This window comes from Notechis scutatus, chromosome Z, assembly GCF_049901735.1.
Source record: "Notechis scutatus isolate UNSWTSFEM ecotype Mainland chromosome Z, rNotScu1.2, whole genome shotgun sequence".
Taxonomy (NCBI): domain Eukaryota; kingdom Metazoa; phylum Chordata; class Lepidosauria; order Squamata; family Elapidae; genus Notechis; species Notechis scutatus.
Window position 1 is genome coordinate 84,425,303 of NC_142025.1, and position 20,343 is coordinate 84,445,645.

At 39.0% G+C, this 20,343-nt stretch overlaps 2 protein-coding genes across 24 annotated transcripts in view; one reads left to right on the top strand and one right to left on the bottom strand.

Annotated features, from left to right (window-relative positions):
- Window positions 1–7,122, top strand: part of STRADA (STE20 related adaptor alpha) — a 42,246-nt gene extending 35,124 nt beyond the window's left edge. For all 22 annotated transcript variants that reach the window (XM_087947499.1, XM_087947484.1, XM_087947501.1 and 19 more), the window contains one exon: window positions 6,835–7,122. In XM_087947499.1, the coding sequence (XP_087803625.1) occupies window positions 6,835–6,987 (153 nt within the window). In that variant the 3' untranslated portion in view covers window positions 6,988–7,122. The remainder of the gene's footprint in view (window positions 1–6,834) is intronic.
- A 1,755-nt stretch (window positions 7,123–8,877) lies between these two features.
- On the bottom strand, window positions 8,878–16,034 carry RNF113A (ring finger protein 113A). 2 transcript variants are annotated; one of them, XM_026679855.2, is made up of 10 exons: window positions 15,791–16,034; window positions 14,988–15,064; window positions 14,789–14,893; window positions 14,272–14,379; window positions 13,654–13,763; window positions 12,809–12,915; window positions 12,228–12,317; window positions 11,352–11,445; window positions 10,798–10,904; window positions 8,878–9,128 (listed from the first exon to the last, which is right to left on the bottom strand). In XM_026679855.2, the coding sequence occupies exons 1-10, from the start codon at window positions 15,888–15,890 to the stop codon at window positions 9,058–9,060; spliced, it is 969 nt and encodes a 322-aa protein (XP_026535640.1). In that variant the 5' UTR covers window positions 15,891–16,034; the 3' UTR covers window positions 8,878–9,057. The 2 variants fall into 2 exon arrangements, with proteins under 2 accessions (XP_026535640.1, XP_026535641.1); XM_026679856.2 differs by having other exon boundaries at window positions 15,660–15,904.
- Window positions 16,035–20,343: the final 4,309 nt, after the last annotated feature.

The following is a 20,343-nucleotide window of genomic DNA, read 5'->3' on the forward strand; positions in this document are numbered from 1 at the left end:
AAAAACTTAATGGTTCAAGTCCTAACTAAGTACCTATTCAGGTAACTGTCTTGAGAAAATAGGCAGTTCTGAGTAAGATAGTTTTTTGTGCAAAGTCAGAACGTTCAGGTTTAGTAAGTTCAAAATTTCCATGTATCCAGACCAGTGATGGCTAACCTTTCCGTCCTCGCATGCCAAAAGTGTGCACGTGCACATGCGTTCCAGCACCCATAAGACAGTGCACACGGGGGGGCCATGCCCCCTGTGCATGCACACACGAGCCCCCATGTGCACCATGCGTTTTTGCGCATGCATGAGCGTGCATCTCCTGCGCACACCCTGCACATGCGCGGCAGCTACTCGATCAGCTGGTGGGCAGCGCACTCCTGCGCAGTGGACCTGCTCTGGGCCAACAGCTCACGTGCCAGCAGAGATGGCTTTGCGTGCCACTTCCTGCACGCATGCCATAGGTTCACCATCACGGATCTAGCATTCCTTTGGGTTTTGCTCCCAGGGCTCCTATTACCAATGAATGTACCAATCATTTCTCAACTTCAATTTGCAGATCATGGTATTTTGTTATTTTTTCTAGTTGTTTCTCATCAATTCGTGCATCACCTGGTATTGCAATATCACTGAACCAGACTTTTTTCTTTTCCACAATAGTAATGTCAGGCATGTTGTGGGCCAGATATCTTGTGTTTGGATTCCAAAGTCATCTTGGCCTTTTCATTTTCAATTTGGTATTCCCAGTAATTTTTGCTGTATTTGAACCCAAACGTCTGGCAAATGTATGATTTTGACAACTCAATCCTGATGTCGTGATGTCAGGCGTGTGGTGGGCCAGAGAGCTGTTGTTGGAAGTCAACTTTTGAAAAATCTAGATAGAAATTTTAAAATAAGAATTATGCTCTTGCAGAATTGTGCTCTTTTGCATTTATAAAAATGCATACATTTTGGAGATCCAGAATTTTGTAATTTGCATTGAGTCCTTATTGTCTGTTGAGATTCTGTAGGGGCTGGAGATAGGAGCTAAGTTTAGTCTTTGGTTCTTATAAAATTTTACATTCTGATATAGAAAAGCTGGTTTCTAGTGACCTGTATGTATCTGGATTGAAATTTGAGACAAGGACCAGTCATGCCTTTTCTTCTCAGAAATGGTTTTGAGGAAAAACTAACAGGAAGAAGATGTTATGAAAGGTCTGAGCAAGAGGATAAACTAGTTGGATAGTTACTGTTACTCAACTCCTTTGTTTCAGGTATAACATATCCAATTGGCTCATTTCTCTCTGCTCTTTCAGGAATAGTGTTTTCCCTTAGCAACCACCAGTGAAATCCTTGGTTTCACAAGGGGAGGTAAGGAAAGCATTGGGAAGAATGGCAGGCTGTGCAGAAGAGTAAAAAGTGGTATGCCATTCTTTCATCCCTCCCCAAAGGTCTTTGCAGATGTTCTTCTTAGCCCAAACTCCCAATAATCAAAAAGTTTTGATTCTGTCTGACCATACACAATCCACAAAAGTTTGGCAGAATTTCTAAGAGCTAAAGGCCTTTGGCATTCAACAACCTGATTTTTAGTACATACTTCTAATGTAATTCAGCATTCTCAGCAAGAGTATGCTATAAAAGATGAAACCAAGAACTCTGCTCTATTTTTTTCAGTAGTTATGAGAGGTAAAATTCTGCTGTATTTATTCAGTGATTATATAGGCACTAATCAAACAGGTGGCAAGAAAGTAGGGGCAGTCAGGCACAACACAGGTTATGTAGACAGTAAACACAGTCTCAGACATAAAGATCTCAAGTGCCTATATACAAATGCACAAAGTCTGGGGAACAAACCATGGATGAACTCAAACCTCCTAGAATGCATATGGGTCAATATAAAAGAAAAAAAGAATGACATGGCCATAGGTGTATATTATAGGCTGCCCAATCAAGCAGAAAATATAGATGTCCTTTTTGCCAACCAACTAACAAACATATGCAGGAAAAACACTACAATAGTAATGGGGGACTTCAATTATCCTGATATCAATTGGAAAACTAATTCTGCACCAAGTGAGAAATCAAATAAGTTCCTAACCAACCTAGCTGACAACTTTGTTGTCCAAAAGGTAGATGATGGAACTAGAGGGACAGTCATACTGGACTTAATTCTTACAAATAGAGAAGAAGTGATAGAGGAAGTTGAAACTGCAGGAACCTTGGGTAGGAGTGACCATGTCATATTAGAATTCAACAGAACACAAACACAAGCAATAGAACAAAATGACACTAGAGTCTTAGATTTTAAAAGAGCTGATTTTAATAAACTCAGAGAGAACTTGGAAAAGATTCCATGGATGAAAATCCTAAAGGGAAAAACAACTCAAGAATCTTGGGGAAACTCTGAAAAGTACGATCATACAGGTGAAACTCGAAAAATTAGAATATTGTGCAAAAGTTCATTTATTTCAGTAATGCAACTTAAAAGGTGAAACTAATATATGAGATAGACTCGTTACATGCAAAGCAAGATAGATTAAGCCGTTATTTGTCATAATTGAGATGATTATGGCTTACAACTCATGAAAACCCCAAATCCACAATCTCCAAAAATTAGAATATTACATGCCATCAATAAAACAAGGATTGTACATAGAACAATATCAGACCTCTGAAAAGTATAAGCATGCAGATCTACTCAGTACTTGGTTTGGGTCCCTTTTGCAGCAATTACTGCTTCAATGCGGTGTGGCATGGAAGCTATCAGCCTGTGGCACTGCTGAGGTGCTATGGAAGACCAGGATGCTTCAATAGCGGCCTTCAGCTCTTCTGCATTGTTTGGTCTCATGTCTCTCATCTTTCTCTTGGCAATGCCCCATAGATTCTCTATGGGGTTCAGGTCAGGCGAGTTTGCTGGCCAATCAAGCACAGAAATCCCACGGTCATTGAACCAGGTTTTGGTGCTTTTGGCAGTGTGGGCAGGTGCCAAGTCCTGCTGGAAAATGAAGTCAGTATCCCCATAAAGCTCGTCTGTGGAACGAAGCATGAAGTGAAGCATGAAATCTCCTGGTAGATGGCTGCGTTGACCCTGGACTTAATGAAGCACAGTGGACCAACACCAGCAGATGACATGGCTCCCCAAATCAACACAGACTGTGGAAACTTCATACTGGACTTCAAGCATCTTGCAGTGTGTGCCTCTCCATTCTTCCTCCAGACTCTGGGTCCTTGGTGTCCAAATGAGATGCAAAAGTTGCTCTCATCAGAAAAGAGGACTTTGGACTACTGAGCAACAGACCAGTTTTGTTTTTCTTTAGCCCAGGTAAGACGCTTCTGACGTTTGTTGTTCAGGAGTGGCTTGACAAGAGGAATACGACATTTGAAGCCCATGTCTAGGATCCGTCTGTGTGTGGTGGCTCTTGATGCACTGACTCCAGCCTCAGTCCACTCCTTGTGAAAGTCTCCAACACTTTTGAATGGCCTTTTCCTGACAATCCCCTCCAGGCTGCGGTCATCCCTGCTACTTGTGCACCTTTCTCTTGCACACTTTTTCCTTCCACATAACTTTCTATTAATGTGCTTTGATACAGCACTTTAGGAACATCCAACTTCTTTTGCAATTACCTTTTGAGGCTTTCCCTCCTTATGGAGGGTGTCAATGATGGTTTTCTGCACAACTGTCAGGTCAGCGGTCTTTCCCATGATTGTTCTTCATTTCCCATAAAGGCTCAGGAACCCTTTGCAGGTGTTATGGCTTAATTAGCTGATTAGAGTGGGACATTTTGAGCCTAGAATATTGAACCTTTTCGCAATATTCTAATTTTCTGAGATTATGGATTTGGGGTTTTCATGAGCTGTAAGCCATAATCATCTCAATTATGACAAATCACAGCTTGAACTATCCTGCTTTGCATGTAATGAGTCTATCTCATATATTAGGTTCACCTTTTAAGTTGCATTACTGAAATAAATGAACTTTTGCACAATATTCTAATTTTTTGAATTTTACCTGTAGGAGCCCAGACCAGCATAATACCATTGAGAAAGAAATCCAAGAAGAAACCAGTACGGCTGCACGAAGATCTCTCTGGAAAATTGAACAAAAAAAAAGGACAAATACAAAAAATGGAAAGAAGGACATACAACTAAGGCAGAATATCAGCAGATAGCCAGAATCTGCAAAGACGAAGTCAGGAAAGCAAAAGCTCAGAACGAACAAAGATTGCAACAAAAGTTGAAGATAATTTTAAAAAAAGTTTCTTCCAACTTATAAATAACAAGAAAAAAAGCAAGGAAGCAGTCGGTCCACTAAGAGAAGATGGCAAGGAAGTAACAGGCAACAGAGAGAAAGCAGAACTGCTTAACTCATTCTTTGCATTGGTCTTCACACAAAAACTATAGCTTAACCCACCAAAAACATAACTGTAATAGACAGACCAGAAATAAAAATTAAAATAAGCACACAAAAAAAAAAAATAGTAAGAGAACACCTCTCTGATCTTGATGAACACAAATCACCGGGGCCTGACAGATTACACTCCAGAGTTTTAAAAGAAGTGGCAGAGGTCATCTCAGAACCACTGCACCATATCTTTCAAAAATCCTGGAGCACTGGGGAAGTACCTGAGGACTGGAAAAGTGGTTCCCATCTTCAAAGAAGGGGAAAAAACAGACCCTGGAAACTACAGACCAATCAGCCTAACATCAATACCCGGGAAGATTCTGGAAAAGATAATAGTGAAGAGAAGGACCAGGGGAGACATGATAGCAGTGTTCCAATATTTGAGGGGCTGCCACACAGAGGAAGGGGTCAAGCTATTTTTTAAAGCAGTGGTCGGCAACTGGTGGGCCGCGAGAAAATTTTGGTGGGCTGCAGAAAAATCTCACCCCCCAGAGCACCCCCCCCCAAAGCAATTAATACAGGCTGCGTAGAAACACAAGTCTGCGCCGCCCACATGGCCCATGGGAACCCTCCCTGCCCACTCACTCCTTACCCTGTAAACTTGCCTGCTAAATTTCTATTTTTCCTTTTTCCAACCATCATCTGTTCTGCTGTGTCGGGAGATTTAGATTAGCTAGGAAGCAGGAAATGGTTGGATTTCTTGCTTTCTAGCTAGTCTTTCGATCTTCGGCTCTGCTTTTAAGTACAGTCGAACCTCCCTTAGGAAGGTTTGCTTGCGAGCAAATTCAGTGCAGACTCACGGCAAGCAAATTTGAGAGACTGAGCTAGCTGATGGCAGATAGATAGATCACTGAATGATTCTGTGAGCAACTCAATCTACCTGCTTTGCCTGCTTTTGGGTAAAAGTTGCTCTTAATAAAAAATTCAATATTTACATGCATGGTGTGTTGTGACTTAATTTTGTGAGTTTGCTTGCAAACAAATTTTATGTGACAGACTGAGCTAGCCAATGGTAAATAGATAGATTTCTGAACGAATCTGTGATTCTGTGAGCAACTCAATCTGCCTGCCTGCTTTGCCTGATTTTGGGTAAAAGTTGCTCTTTTTTTATAAAAAGTTCAATATTTATATAAATATTTATAATATTTACATACAAGCCAGGCCCAGCCAATCACATGACCATCAAGCCACACCCACAAATTAGGCCACACCCACAGAAACAGTTAGTGGTCCCTGGGATCTAAAATTATGAGGTTGGTGGTCCCTGAGGTCCAAAAGGTTGGCGACCCCTGTTCTAAAGCACCCAAAGGCCAGACTATGAATAATGGATGGAAACTGAAGGAGAGATTTAACCTGGAAATAAGGAGAAATTTTCTGACACTGAGAACAATCAACCCATGGAACAGTTTGCCCTCGGGAGTTGTGGGAGCGCCATCATTTAAGACTTTCAAGAAGAGATTGGACTCCCATCTGTCAGAAATGGTATAGGGTCTCCTGCTTGGACAGGGGTTTGACTAGATGACCTACAAGGTTTCTTCCAACTGTGATTATCTGTTGTCTGTCACATAATTAGGATGCTAAATTATTTCCTATTCCTGTATGTACAAAGAACACTCAGATACAGGAAGTCTTTGATGACCTTGGAAAGGATATTTTACATGAAATGTCACACCTCTTCCCCCCTCCACAGTGTGATTGCGATGAGGGTACTTGTTAGTCTGTTTGCACTTACAATCTTAAATCAATGGAGAAGCAGCCAGCAGGGAAAATTACAAGCTGTTGCCACCTGCCAAGAAGATTCCTTCTCAAATTGTTGTCACCTGCCAAGATGATTCCCCGGGGCTGGCTGAATTTGCCAAGAGGAATTGAATGCATTTTGAGGGATAGAGAAATAACCTGATGATCTGATCTGTTTCTCTACCACACTGAAGGACTTACTTCCACACCACAAGAGGAGCTAATCTCCTTTGGTGGGGTGGATTAGATCTTCAGGATCAGAGTTCTGTTCCTGCATTCCACCAAAGACATTTCCTTCCATGCATCCTTTGATAGCCAGCTCCTATAGACAAACTATAATCAAAACTCCTGTTTGGATTTCAGCAGGGAAAATTTTCAGCTCCTGGGTGGCACTTCTCAGGGTATCACCCACCCAAGGCATCCTATGTTCTTTACCTAAAACTGTCCACAATCTGTAGGATTGCTTAAATGACCGAAACCAAGAATGCCAGGATTGCAGTTGTTGAGCAAAGCCATCAGGTAGGCAGTCATGTGATGTCAGGCTTAATGGTTTTTTTGCTTAACAACCAAGTGTCTGGGTTCAATTGTGGTTTTACAAGTCAAGGGCTACCTATATAGAAAAACTGACACTGTGGAGTTGTACATAAACATGGACTGAGTCAAATTGCATCTAACCATATTGTTTTTAATTCTAGTATTTAAGTATGTTTTTTACTTCCCCATTTTTCCAGATCAAACATCGAGCATCTGAAGCACTTCCTGAACTGTTGTATCCTGTCATGCCAATTACCAGTTTTGAAGGGATACAGGCACAAGATCCTAGCCATATATTTGGATTGGCTTCCAATATGGAGCAGCTTGAGATGGATGATTGGGAATTCTAGGTTACCAATAGAAGAGCATTGTGAAAAAAAAATTATAAAGCAAACTGCTGATTACGTTGCAGTCTTTCTTAGGAAGTGGTTCCAGCTCACATTTGCATTAAAATAAAGCCTGAGCTTTGAGAGGAAAAAAAGTAACAATATTGTATTGAATTTTGGCTCTAAGACATAAAATATATATGCTCAATTGTTTTTTAATCAAACATGTTTGTAGGTTTGCCAGTGGTTCCAAGGAACTGAGTGCCATGCACTCTTTAAAAAAAAACCCAATAAAAATCTACTTAGAATTGCTTAATAGTAGCAAGTAAGAATATGAAGAATATGAAGATACCTATAATTTGTATCTAACAACGTAATTGGAATTCCTTTCTATAGTGAATTGTCCCAACGTGTAGTAATCTTTCGTTCTTCTTCTATATACTTTCTTAATCATTGTTCAATGAAACATTGAGCCAAATTTTTTCTGGCAAGCTGTAGCATTTGCAGATAAGTATTCATGTCTTAAGCTGCATTTGATAATCTAGTTTTCTTGCCACTAAAATTTTCTGCATTTTCACAATGTTATTCAATAAATGCTGCCCTTTATGAACTCCCTGTAATTTTTTTAAAAACAGAAGCCTCTAAATTAGGCTAGCAAGCCCAAATGATATCTTTGCTATTAAAATTCGAAAGGTAACATAATGGAAATATGTAGTATAGTACTATGCCCAAAAAATAAAAAACAGACTTAAAACAAAACTACAATCACAAGATAACTACCGTATTTATCGGCGTATAACACGCACTTTTTTCCCCCTGAAAATAGGGGGCAAATGATGTATGCGTGTTATACGCCGATATAATGTTAAGAAAGCCTCGGGTGAATGCTGCTGGGATCGGGGATCAAGGACACAAATGAAAGAAGGGGAGGGAGGAAGCAACCAAGCCTGTCCTTCTCTCTGGGTCAGCTCTCTCAGTCGCTCTCTCGCTCCTCCACCAGCACAGGAAGAAACTGCTTCAAAGAAGCGGGGGGCCTTTTCCTGTCGCCGCAGCTTCCCTGAAGCGCCCGTTTCTCCCCACCCCACCCCGCCCGCCCGCCCGCAGTGCTCCGTTCTGCCTGCCTGCCTGCCTTCGTTAATGGTTGAATCGGAACAGCTTTGGCTGAGTAAAGAGGCGAATAGTTATTATTCTCAGCCGAAGCTGCTCCCAAACAACCAGAAACTAAGGCAGGCAGGCAGGCAGGCAGGCAGAATGGGACACTGTGGATTGAAGCGCGCGGGGTGGGAGTGGGGGTGAACGGGCGCTCGAATAGCTGCGGCGACAGGAAAAGCCCCCACGCTTCTTTGAAGCAGTTTTTCCTTGGATGGTGGAGCAGCGAGAGAGCGAAGCCTCCTTCTCTTCTCTCTCTCCCCCCCTTGCAAAAATTTTCTGCTTCAAACCGGTCCCTGGTACAAAAAAGGTTGGGGACCACTGATTTACCTTATAAGTGGTAATAATATTAATAAAAAAAAAGTTCTGAGCTACCCTTATTTTGCTTCAAAGTTTTTATTTAGAAATTTAATTTTTTTCCCTGAAATTTCCCTCTTAAAATGAAGATGCGTGTTATACGCCTGTGCGTGTTATACGCCGATAAATACGGTACTTTGGACTGTCTGAAATGTCTTGAACTCTTATACGATGCCTCAAAAGACCAACTGGAGATGTGAGAAGCAACAGAACAGATGTTCAGCCAATTTAATTTCTGCTAGTTATTTCATTTTAGAATACTGAAGTTGTTTGAGCACAGGAAGAACTATTTCCTTTAACTTTCAGAAATTCAAAGTTTTTGAGCTGCTGTTTTTGTACATTTTTTTGTTTTCCTTGTTTTTTGTTTTTTTCCTTTTTCAGTATATTAAAGCAATAAAAAATAATGAATTACTTTGTTTCAATAATGTTCTTTATTATCTGTAATATAAACTTCTCTTGATCTATAAAGTTTGGAATATATGTTGAAGCACAAAGCATGATGGATCAATTTATTTTTCTATAAATTATTTATTCTACAATCAAATTATTTCTCTGGAGGACGTAAGGCATGAAAATGGTAAAAAAATGCTATTCTTGTTCTCCAGTATCTTCAAGGGGACTTTCTTCAGCCTTATGTTTTTCCAGTTTTGTTAACAATTCTGTAAAACAAAATCCAGGACAAAAAAGTAATACTTCACAACATGATCCACACAAATTATCCTGAGGAACATAGCACAGGATGAGAGACAAAACTGAATTCTATGTATATGATACAATTCCCTATTCAGAGAGAAAAAGTGACTTGAATGAGTTAGACTTTCCATAGGCTTGGAGATGTAATTCTAATCATTTTAGAGTTAAATTCATGTTGGATTAGTTCTCTTAAGCTCGGGAGCAATGTGCGTTTAAAATAGTATGGGTGATATTTAAGTAAGACTAGTGTATCTATTTTCCAACCCCTTTTTCAAATAAGTTTACTAATAATGAATCCCTAGAAGAGGGAAAGGTGTTTTAAAGATCTTTTCAAGCAAATATTCCTTATAGAATAAAAATATATTATGAAAATTGAGTTTGTCTATAACCCAAAGCGCTGTTTACCTCACTTAACAATTATTGTTTACCTCACTTAACAATTATTTGCAACAGCATCTAGCTACACTACTTAACATTCACTTAGACCAGGACTATTCAGCCTGCAGGATGCATGGATCCCTGAACAGCTAGTAAAGGCCTCAATATGATGCTAAATCTTTAACATTGTTATTTATATGTACCAACCATATATTTTCTATGCAACCCAAGAGAATTCTTCACTCAATGCAGCCCAGGCAAGCCAAAAGGCTGGACACCCATGACTTAAGAGTCAAAATTAATTTCACTATTTTCTGTCTTGTATTCTAGTATGAAAAATAGCATATCTTTGTTATCTTTAATACATGTCTTGACAGATAAACCACATCAGTTACCAGAAGTATTTTAAGGAATATGCAGTAGTCTCTTCTGCTGATCTATCCCTTGTGCTCATGCAAATGTCAACATGCAGATCTTCTGCTCATAAACTTCTAGTCACGATTAAGAAAAAATATTTTGTATCTGATTTCTATCATGAGAGAATATTTTGTTTGTACAAGTTGCCCTTGACTTACAACCTGTCACTTACTGACTATACAAAGTTATGACAGACTCCTCCCCCCCAAAATCTAGTAATGATCCAGTTTCAAAGTTCTAACATTAGCCCCCCCTGCGGTTATGTTACAGTATTTTGGGTGTTTGGCAACTGATCCACATTTACAGTTGTTTGCAGAGTGCAGTCACATGACTTGATTTAAAACTTCTTTTTCCCCTCAGAAACCAGTGTCCACTTCCATGTTTTGGCAAAAACTGCTCCATAAAATATGTGTTCTTTTAAGATATTTAAAATTTAATCCCTGGAGCAGTGAATAATTGGATGAGTAAAAACACAGTTATGGCTAATTGGTTGAAGACAGCTGGCCATTGCATGTCTGACCTGTGATTGGTTGCTGTGCATGAAAAGGGAATTTCCTTGTTTCCCATGTGCACGCACGCTGTGATTTACCTCATGTTCCTGCTTTGTTGATTTTTACCTGATGATGCTCCTGTTTGCCTCTCTTATTTACTGTAAATATATTTATTTATATAAAACTGGTTCATGTCAGCATCTCTGACTCCATTTGGACACAGGCTGTGTAATTTTGACAGGTTCACTTAATGACTGAAGCATTCACTTAATTGACATAAAATGGTCATAAAATCAACTGCAGTCATTCCCCACTGCCTCCAAGTAAAAATTAAATATGGGCCAAATACCTTTGGCTGGATTGAAGACACCATTAGTCTGTTTGTCACATACATAGCATCGCTGAGTCTTGCGATAATGTTGTAGGGCACAGTTTTCACAAAAGTAATGTTTACACCTAAGACAACATAAGACAATTGCTGCAAATTTCTAGTAGAGGATTAGCATTTTTATTTTTTGTTGGAGTTACTTCATTTTCAAGAATATCTTACATTTTAATCAATTATCAATCTAGTTTATTACAGTCATAGACCAAAGAACAGAACAAATAAAAAAAACAATCAGTAAATATACAATTAACATTTTACTGAGTGTTTTTATTTGATCTGGTCTCTATGACTGTAATAAAGTAAATTGATGCATTTTAGTCACTTCAATTGTACATTTATTAGGAATCTATTTAGGGCCATCAATATTTTTAAGGTAGTAAATTATATATAAATACTAGGATATTTTTTACATGTGATTGTATAGATGTGTGACAACCTATCAGTCTCAAAACTACAGTATTAAAGATCATAGCTCACTTTAAAAACATCAAAATTAACAAAAAAGATAATCTTACTTGGTTACCACGGGATTCTTGAAGGAGCTTCTGCAAATAAAACACTTGAAAGGTAGTTCATCTTCATCACTACTTACTTCATAATTTTCATCATCTGTATATAAGAAAAAGTACCTGCTAAATTGTGCTGCTAAAAACATATGTTTTATCTTCTATCAACTCCATGTAGGAAGTTGTTCTTGTCAAAAGGGACATTAACATTAACAAGTTGGATAAAAATAATTTTACTAAAATAATCACTCAAGACAGTTGCTTCTATTCCCTCCCACAGTTCTCAAATGAAGAAGGAAGGGACATATTTGTCCTCTGCTGAGAATGTACTTGCTTCTTATTACCATCGCAGGCTATCAAAATAGTTGATACAGATTACACATGTAAGCCAACTGTTCTGTCCCATATGCTCAAAGAAACAGTTCATAACTGGCCCTCGCTTTTGAAGTTTTCTGAAAACTGATACTCTGAGAACATAATCAAGATGCCAACAAATACTAATATGGCTATGCAGTTGTGCTACAAAATTTGTATTTAATTACAAGTTTGAAAACCTAAAATATTTATTAAAGTTCCTATTAAATCAAGAGAAATATATCTCTGCCCTATATAGACTCTTACAAATGTTTTCATGTTCAACCTTTGTTAATATGAATGCATACATTAACTTTCAATCCCCATTATATACGTTTACCTAAACTCTACTACATACAGACACCAGTATTCAGTTTTTTCTCAAAGGCAATCATTCCTATATTTGATCAATCCAACTCCATCCAACCTTGCACCTGCTATTTGTCATATCCTATGTGAATTTGAAAGACATTATTTTCATCATAAGCAATTACATTTGCTAAACACTGGAAGAAAGGGGGTTGCTCATACCATTAAGTCCATAGCGTCCTTCATCCAGTTCCCGCTCAATTTGCCACCCATGCTTATAATCTGATCGATCATGCAGAAATTTGCAGCTATCTGTGGGGAAGAAAAAAGGACAATTAACAATGGTGTCAGCAATTTCTGTTCTGCTGTCAACTACATCAAATCAATAGAAAATACCATATTTTTTGCACTATAAGACGCTCCGGACCATAAGATGCACCTAGCTTTTGGGGAGAAAAACAAGGGGGGAAAATCTGCCCCTGCCTCCCAACAATTTGCCTCCCTGCAGCAAACAGAAAACAGCCTAGTCAGCTTCAGCACAGCCTGATTTAGCATGAACAGATGATTGGTGATTGGATGTTGATCAGCGGCAACAGGCAGCGGTGGCAATTGCCACCACCTGGAACCATTCAAAAACAGGACACGCAGAGGCCAAAAATGGGGCATGCTGAAAATGGCTGAAGAGTGGGGGGACGCCAGGTGTGTGGGGCTCTGTAAGATCCACAGACATTTCCACCCACTTTTTTTTTGGGGGGGAGTGTGTCTAATAGTGCAAAAAGATGGTGTATGAATAACTCATTTACCTCCAAAGCCACAAAATCCAGTTTCCTTGTAGTCTTTACATATATCAGGCTGGTAATCCCACCTCACAGTGGCCCTGAGATGTTCTGGGGCTCGGATTGGTCCCTTCCTGAAATAAACAACAAAAATTAAAGAAAAGATGAAATGACTGTAAATGCTAAAAATGGTTGCACCTATAGCAATGCACAAATGCTACCAAAGTAATAGGATTTGAAGGGGACAACAATTGTTTGATGGATAATTAGTCTTAAAATGATTACACTTTTTTCAGGCAAAGGCTCACACTGATTTTTGAATAGCAAGGTCATCACATACAAAAATGAGAACTCCCATCTTATAATATAGTTCAACATACTAGAAAGTCATGTTAGTTGCCCCTTTTCTTCTGCAACTTTTTCAGGAAATCTTTGGTTTCATCTTTACAAATGAGATTTACATTCATGTGTTTAAAACTGAAAACATCTAGTTTAGTTCCTTCTTAGAATGTGAAGGTCATTCTTTACAAATATTACAAAGCTGTTAAAAGTAAACTATCAAGTTAATAAAATACTTTGTAAGATACTATGTCCATTTCAAACGGAGAAGTAATTAGGAGATAGAAAAATGAATTCAACTAAGGGTCGTCAAACTTGGCAAGTTTAAAATTTGTGCACTTCAACTCCTAGAATTCCTGAGCTAACATGACTGGGAGGAGGAATTCTGGGAGCTGACGTATACAAGTCATAAAGCTGTCAAGTTTGAAGATCCCTGAATTAAACTGACAAATTTTCCCATTCCATAAAATGCATCCTTAGGCAGCTAACTACATATGCTTTTTCTTTGAATGAACATTGCATTTTTTCCTTACCTTACCATGCCTGAAGAAGCATTTCCCATGGACGTATCTTTTGGTTTTACGTACTTTTGATAATTATTAATTCCTCGATAAATCTTATCATCTTCCTTTCCTTCAAGTTCCTGAACAGGAAAAAAAATCAGTAGCAAGGCAATTCATGCTCCTATATGATCATCTACTAAGTGTTGTAAGTGACCCAAAGTCATATAGGTGAGATGGGTGGCTATACAAATTAAATCAATCACCAATAAATGAACTGTGCGCGCTTCAAAATGATTAAGAAGAAGCAGTCTACTTTCTGCAAGTCCAGAGATCTCTCTGCTATGCTGCTCATTAAAGGAGGAGATTCTTTCAGGCTTCCACAAAAGACTGAAAACAGATACCGGGTAAAATTGGAACAGCAGCAAAAACATAGTGAGAAATGGAAACAAAAATAAAAGTATAAACAAGGTTAAAGAGATGCTAGACATGATACAAATCATTTGAAAATACTGGTAGTAGACTTCAAAGCAGAAGAAATACTAAATAAAAATATTAAACACAGATAACCAGTATGACATTTCTACCCTTTGTTTACTTGTCAAAAACTTTAAGCAAAGACAAAATGGAGACAATTGTCTAGATACCTACCTTCTGGATTTTCTGGCTACGTTCAAAAATGGCTTGAGCATCTTTGTCCTTCTCTGTGTCCAGTTCATATACAGCTGTTGCACCCATGTCCTCTGGACCCACTGGTTTCTGAAATATGAAAACTCTATTAGTACGGCAAAAAGGAAAATGAACTTCAGTCTTTATTAACATAAATTTATTTACCAGAAAGCTGCACTCTAGCAGATGAATGGCTAAATTTCAGGGTTACATAATTTAGCTCTTTAAAAAAATATTAATAGCAGTTAAGAAGAGTAAAATGAGATGCCTGGTTCAGACAATGAAGCCAAATGGCAGTCTCATTTTGTACAAGTATGTATCACCCAAGGTACATTACAAAATTTTAAAATGGCTAGATATTGGCAAAGATCTTGTGAAAACCCATTAATACTAACCCAAGTTTTCTTAAAATTGTTTAATTGCTGGGAAACAAAACTCTTACCAATGTATCAGTAGTCATCCAATATACTACAGTGGACACTTTTAAGAATATTCATACCGCAGATCGTGTTGATTTATATGCAATTCCAATTCCTTCAGGTTTGTTATCATCATCACTACTGCTTGACTCATAGGAAGTCTTTGTCTTCATACTTTTATTTGTCTGGAAGATGAGAGTCAATGAGACTATCAAATCAATAAATATTCAAGAGGTAATCCATACATACTTGGGAGAATGGATACATAGTATACATCACCTTCTGAATCATGGGGTTGGAAACTTCCTTTCGTCTCTCCTTCCTGACCACACTGCTGCCTTCATCACTGCTACTACCTTTAAGCAGATCACACAGTATTGGAAAATAATATATTGAGCAGGGAACACCAGCAGAGTACAGCTGCCTCTCTAGATTCCAAACTTGTTCTTAGGCAAAACATCCTTATATTCAGTTTCAAGTTCAAATTCATATAAAAAAGCCAAGCAATTTTTTCAATACCTGAGACTGTACTTTTGCTCTGTTCTCATAAAGGCAACTAAGGTTACCTCCCCTTCAAATAATAGTTTTTCTCTTTCTTTAGAGCAATGTAAAACAAAAATGAGAACAACAAAACGTACATTTCCATATGGAGCATAGTTAAAACTATGATATCTTTTGCTAATTTACTCAATTTTAAAAGGGGGGCAAAGTAAGTGATAAAGGCTTGGGATAACTAACCCTGACTAACATTCCCCATGGAATCCACTCTTAACATTACTCGAAGCACCAAGTAATAAAAGTGCAATGGCAGGGATGAAAGAAAACTACACGTCCAGCAGGGAAGCAGCTTCTTTTTCTGGGAAAGAGAAATGCATTCCGGGTTGTCGTGGAAAAACGAGGCCACTCGAGGCTTACAGCCACTCTTATCCCCAAAGCGACATAACCTCTTACTCCATATCTTTTCAGGATCCATGGCTTTCGCAGAATTCAGGGCACAAGCTGACCGCGGCCCACCCGCCGTGTCACCATCCCGCCGCAAACGTATTTGGAGACTGAATGCAGCGACGGGCTGTGCTTCTCACCGGGGTCCTGGTCGCTGTTCGGCCTCTTACGTTGAGCCCTCCCGGGCGCGGAGCGACGCTTCTTGAAGAGGAAGCTACAAACAGGCTGAGCCTCCGCCATGGCAATCAAATCCTTCCCGGAAGTAGAACTCCGGAGCGCGCTCAACTCGGCCCCTCCTCTTGCGGAAGCGGCTAGCGGCCGCTCTTCCACCTGGGCACGCGGCGCTCTATCCTTCCCTGTTGTCGAATGCCTTATAGACGTCCACCTCTTTAAAAGAGCAGCCCCTTCTGAACGCTTCCGAGTTCACTGTCGGGTGGCGCCGATTCTGCCGTTTTCCTCCGTTACCACGGGCAACGGCATGTCCCGCTCTTTAAAACAAGCAGTAACGTTTCTGCTGCCCCAAGTAAGGACATACGCGGTCTCTAAATGACAGAAATTTCAGCCAAGGACTGGTTGATCTGCGTTTAGGACCTGAGTTGCCCGCGAGGGAAGACGCAGGAGAAGCACCAGGATAAAGTAAACAGCTTTTCTAACAGTTCAGAAGAGGCTCAGCTGAACATTTATTTTGATGTTTCTTTATTTGAGAATTTTACAGGTGGTCTGGAACAATATTTCCCCATCTGTGCAACTACAGGACGCCTCGTGTTACAGTGCTTAAGTGCTTGATCTCTCCTTCCCCATCAATGCCAACTGGAATTGCCCACCCAGAAAGGAACAGAAATAATCAAACGGTGCTCTTTTTTTAAAAAAAAATTATTTGGGTTTTCACAAAAACAAAATACAAACAAAATATCTTTTTTGAAAATAGCATGGTCCCAGGTTATCACTTCTTCATACAGACACAAAACTCAATTTCATGCTCATTTTTATATTCTATTCCATATCTTATTACCGTTTTATATTTTCTACATAGTTTTTCCCCCTCTTTTAATTTTCTCAACTTTATTTTAATTATCTCATCTCAATCAAATCATTATATTTATACTTTTGTCTGTCCTGTTTCAATTTCATATTACTTTTCTTATTAAACAAATTTTTCCCTGTAGTTACCAATTGGAGTATGACACCTTTATATCTTTTAATTTTATCCATTCAAACTCTTATTTAAGCTTCAATGTATACCTTTAAGATTATAGCATTCAATATAATACATAACTTCCAATCGAATTCTGCTTGGTACATTCTTAAAATACTATATTCTTAAAAAGAAAAAATTATATATATATATATATATATGTTTTCTTAAGTTTTCGCGGGTACTTATATGTATGGCCTTCAGCTTTGTTCGGGTATTTTCCCACGTCATAGTAGTGGTGCTTTTAAAGTTGTAGCAACGTTTCAGCAGAATCTCATCTGCCATCATCAGGCTTCTGTATTGTGTCCGTCTGTGAGTCAGACTTTTACAGTGGTTTCAGATTTAAATTTGGGGCAGCCTATTGCTGTGCCAGAATGGTTTTTTCTTCATCCTGATTGGTTGGGAGTCTTGGTCTGTGTTTATTGGTCTCGGAGTTTGCTGTGTTCTGCTTGATTGGTGTCTCTAATATCTTCTGTCTGTTTTTTGGCTCTTTTTGGCTCTTTTTGTATCTTAACAATGTTTCCAACAGGGAACTCACCAAAACAGAAACAGAAGTCCTAACCAAAGGATTCAACTATGCTATAGCACCCCAAAAAATCCCCACAGAATCCATCATATGTGCAGTAGAATCCAGCCTAACTAAATTAAATACAGATGAAGCTGATAAAATAAGACACCAAGTTACCAACATCCTATGCACAAGCAAACCACCCAAAAGCAACTTGCAGCAAAATGAAATTAAAGCGCTACAAACCCTGAAAAGAGACAGCAGCATAATCATCCTCCCAGCAGATAAAGGGAATGTCACTGTAGTAATGGACAGAAAAGACTATGAAACAAAATTGACAGACCTACTCCAAGACTCCACATACAAACCCATAAACACAGACCCAACCACATATCTGGAAAAATTAACCAAGAAGAAAATTATAACCAGCCACATAAGTAAAGAGATCCAACACACGATCATACCCAGAGAGAAATCTTCCAGATGCCCCAAACTATACGGCCTCCCAAAAATACACAAAGAAGGCATACCTCTCAGACCCATAGTCAGCTCCAGAGGAGCACCACTACAAAACCTAGCTAAACACCTAGCAAAAGAGCTACAGCCCCATGCTGAAACAGCAGCTTCTCATGTAAAAAACTCATACCACTTCTTGGAAATGATCAAAGATCTACACGTGGAGCAAGAAGATCTGCTTGTAAGTTTTGACGTGGTTTCACTATTCACTCAAGTCCCGATAAAAGAGACCCTTGAAATCATCAAAAATAAATACCAACCAGCTAAACACCTCATGGAACTAACAGAACACTGCTTAACCAACACATATTTCATATACAAAGGACAAAGATACAAACAAATAGAAGGAGCTCCCATGGGATCACCACTGTCACCACAAACCTGTTTATGGAAGAATTCGAATCCAGAGCCCTGGCCAATGCCATCCTCAAACCCAAACTATGGTTAAGATACATCGATGACACATTCGTGATTTGGCCCCATGGACAAGAAAACCTAAACAATTTCCTAACACACCTAAACAGCGCACACCCCAAAATCAAGTTCACCATGGAAACAGAAACAAACAAACAACTACCATTCCTAGATGTACTAATCTACAAAAAAACAGATGGCACACTAGGACACACCATATACCAGAAGAAAACACACACCAACCGCTACCTCAACGCCCAATCCCACCACCACCCAGCACAGATAAACTCCGTGGCTAAAACACTAATTACCAGAACCAAACGCCTGGCAGACAAGACACACATTAAGACTGAACTATGCACCCTGACTAAAATATTGACAGCCAACGGCTTCCACAAAAGCAAAATCACCAACTTGATCCACAAAAACACACTGAGACATAATAGAGACCCAGAAGATGAACAGACCCATGGAACAGCTGTCCTGCCCTACATAAGAGGCACTACAGACAAAATTAGTAAGATACTATACAGACACCACATCAAGACTGCCTTCAAAACAGACAGAAAAATAGCAGCCATCCTTAGAAACCCCAAAGACAAAATTGACCTGGAAAACCAAGGCATATACGAAGTCCCCTGTGCATCATGCCCGGCCACATACATTGGGCAGACCAATAGAAGAATAAGCACCCGCCTGGATGAACACAAAAATGCAGTCAAAAAGCTGGAACACACTTCCTCACTAGTCCAACACATGGAAGCCACAGGTCATAGCATCAACTTCAATGGCACCAAAACCCTAGCCACTATAGAAAACCCTAGCCACAGAATCATCAGAGAAGCCATAGAGATTGAAAAAAGACCAGAAAGCATGAATAGAAGAGATGATTCCACCAGGCTGTCAATCATTTGGAAGCCTGCACTCACAAACAAAAAAATCTCCACACCACAAGCCAGGCAAACACCTGGGCACAAACAGATCCCCCCTGATACTTCCAGCTCAAACACATCCCAACCAGACACCCAGATGAAACCCAGCTTCCTAACTAATGATAGCCGTCCATTTACCCGAAGCCAAGCTGCACTAAAGGCCTCCAATAAAGCAACACAATGCTGCCAGCCAATCAAGATACAAAAAGAGCCAAAAAAAAACCAGAAGATATTAGAGACACCAATCAAGCAGAACACAGCAAACTCCGAGACCAATAAACACAGACCAAGACTCCCAACCAATCAGGATGAAGAAAAAACCATTCTGGCACAGCAATAGGCTGCCCCAAATTTAAATCTGAAACCACTGTAAAAGTCTGACTCACAGACGGACACAATACAGAAGCCTGATGATGGCAGATGAGATTCTGCTGAAACGTTGCTACAACTTTAAAAGCACCACTACTATGACGTGGGAAAATACCCGAACAAAGCTGAAGGCCATACATACATACATACATACATACATACATACATACATACATACATATATATAAAAAGCATACATTCCATTCCAATTCAATTCTATCATTAATATTAAAATCTTAACATCTTTAACATTTCTTTTCAATTAAATATCATACTTCCTTGGGAACACATAAACTTTCCATTGTTAATTCTTTTTTTCCCATATTTCTCACTTATATTTTTATAAATCATTACTAATAATTAAAATTGTTCCCATTTAATTCTCTCAATCATTTTAATTCTTTTATTTATTACCAAACATTCAATTACATTACTGTAAATATTTTATCCATCATTTTAATCATATTTTCTAAAATTATTTCTGTTTATAATATAACAATGCTATCTTATGTACTTTTGCAGAATCCCTGTTGCAATTAAATTTTCACCCATTATCTCTAAACAAGCTTATGGTTACAATCCTTATATCTTTTCCCTGTTTCTCCATTTCTTGTTTCTGTCTTTTACAACTTCTTTTCCTTGCCTTCTTCCCCGCCTTCTTCTCCCTCCCCTTTTTACCTCCTCGCCTCTCTACTTCTAACTCTCTCATCTGTAATCCCCTCTTCTGTTGCTTTCTAATATTATACTTATCTTTCAAAT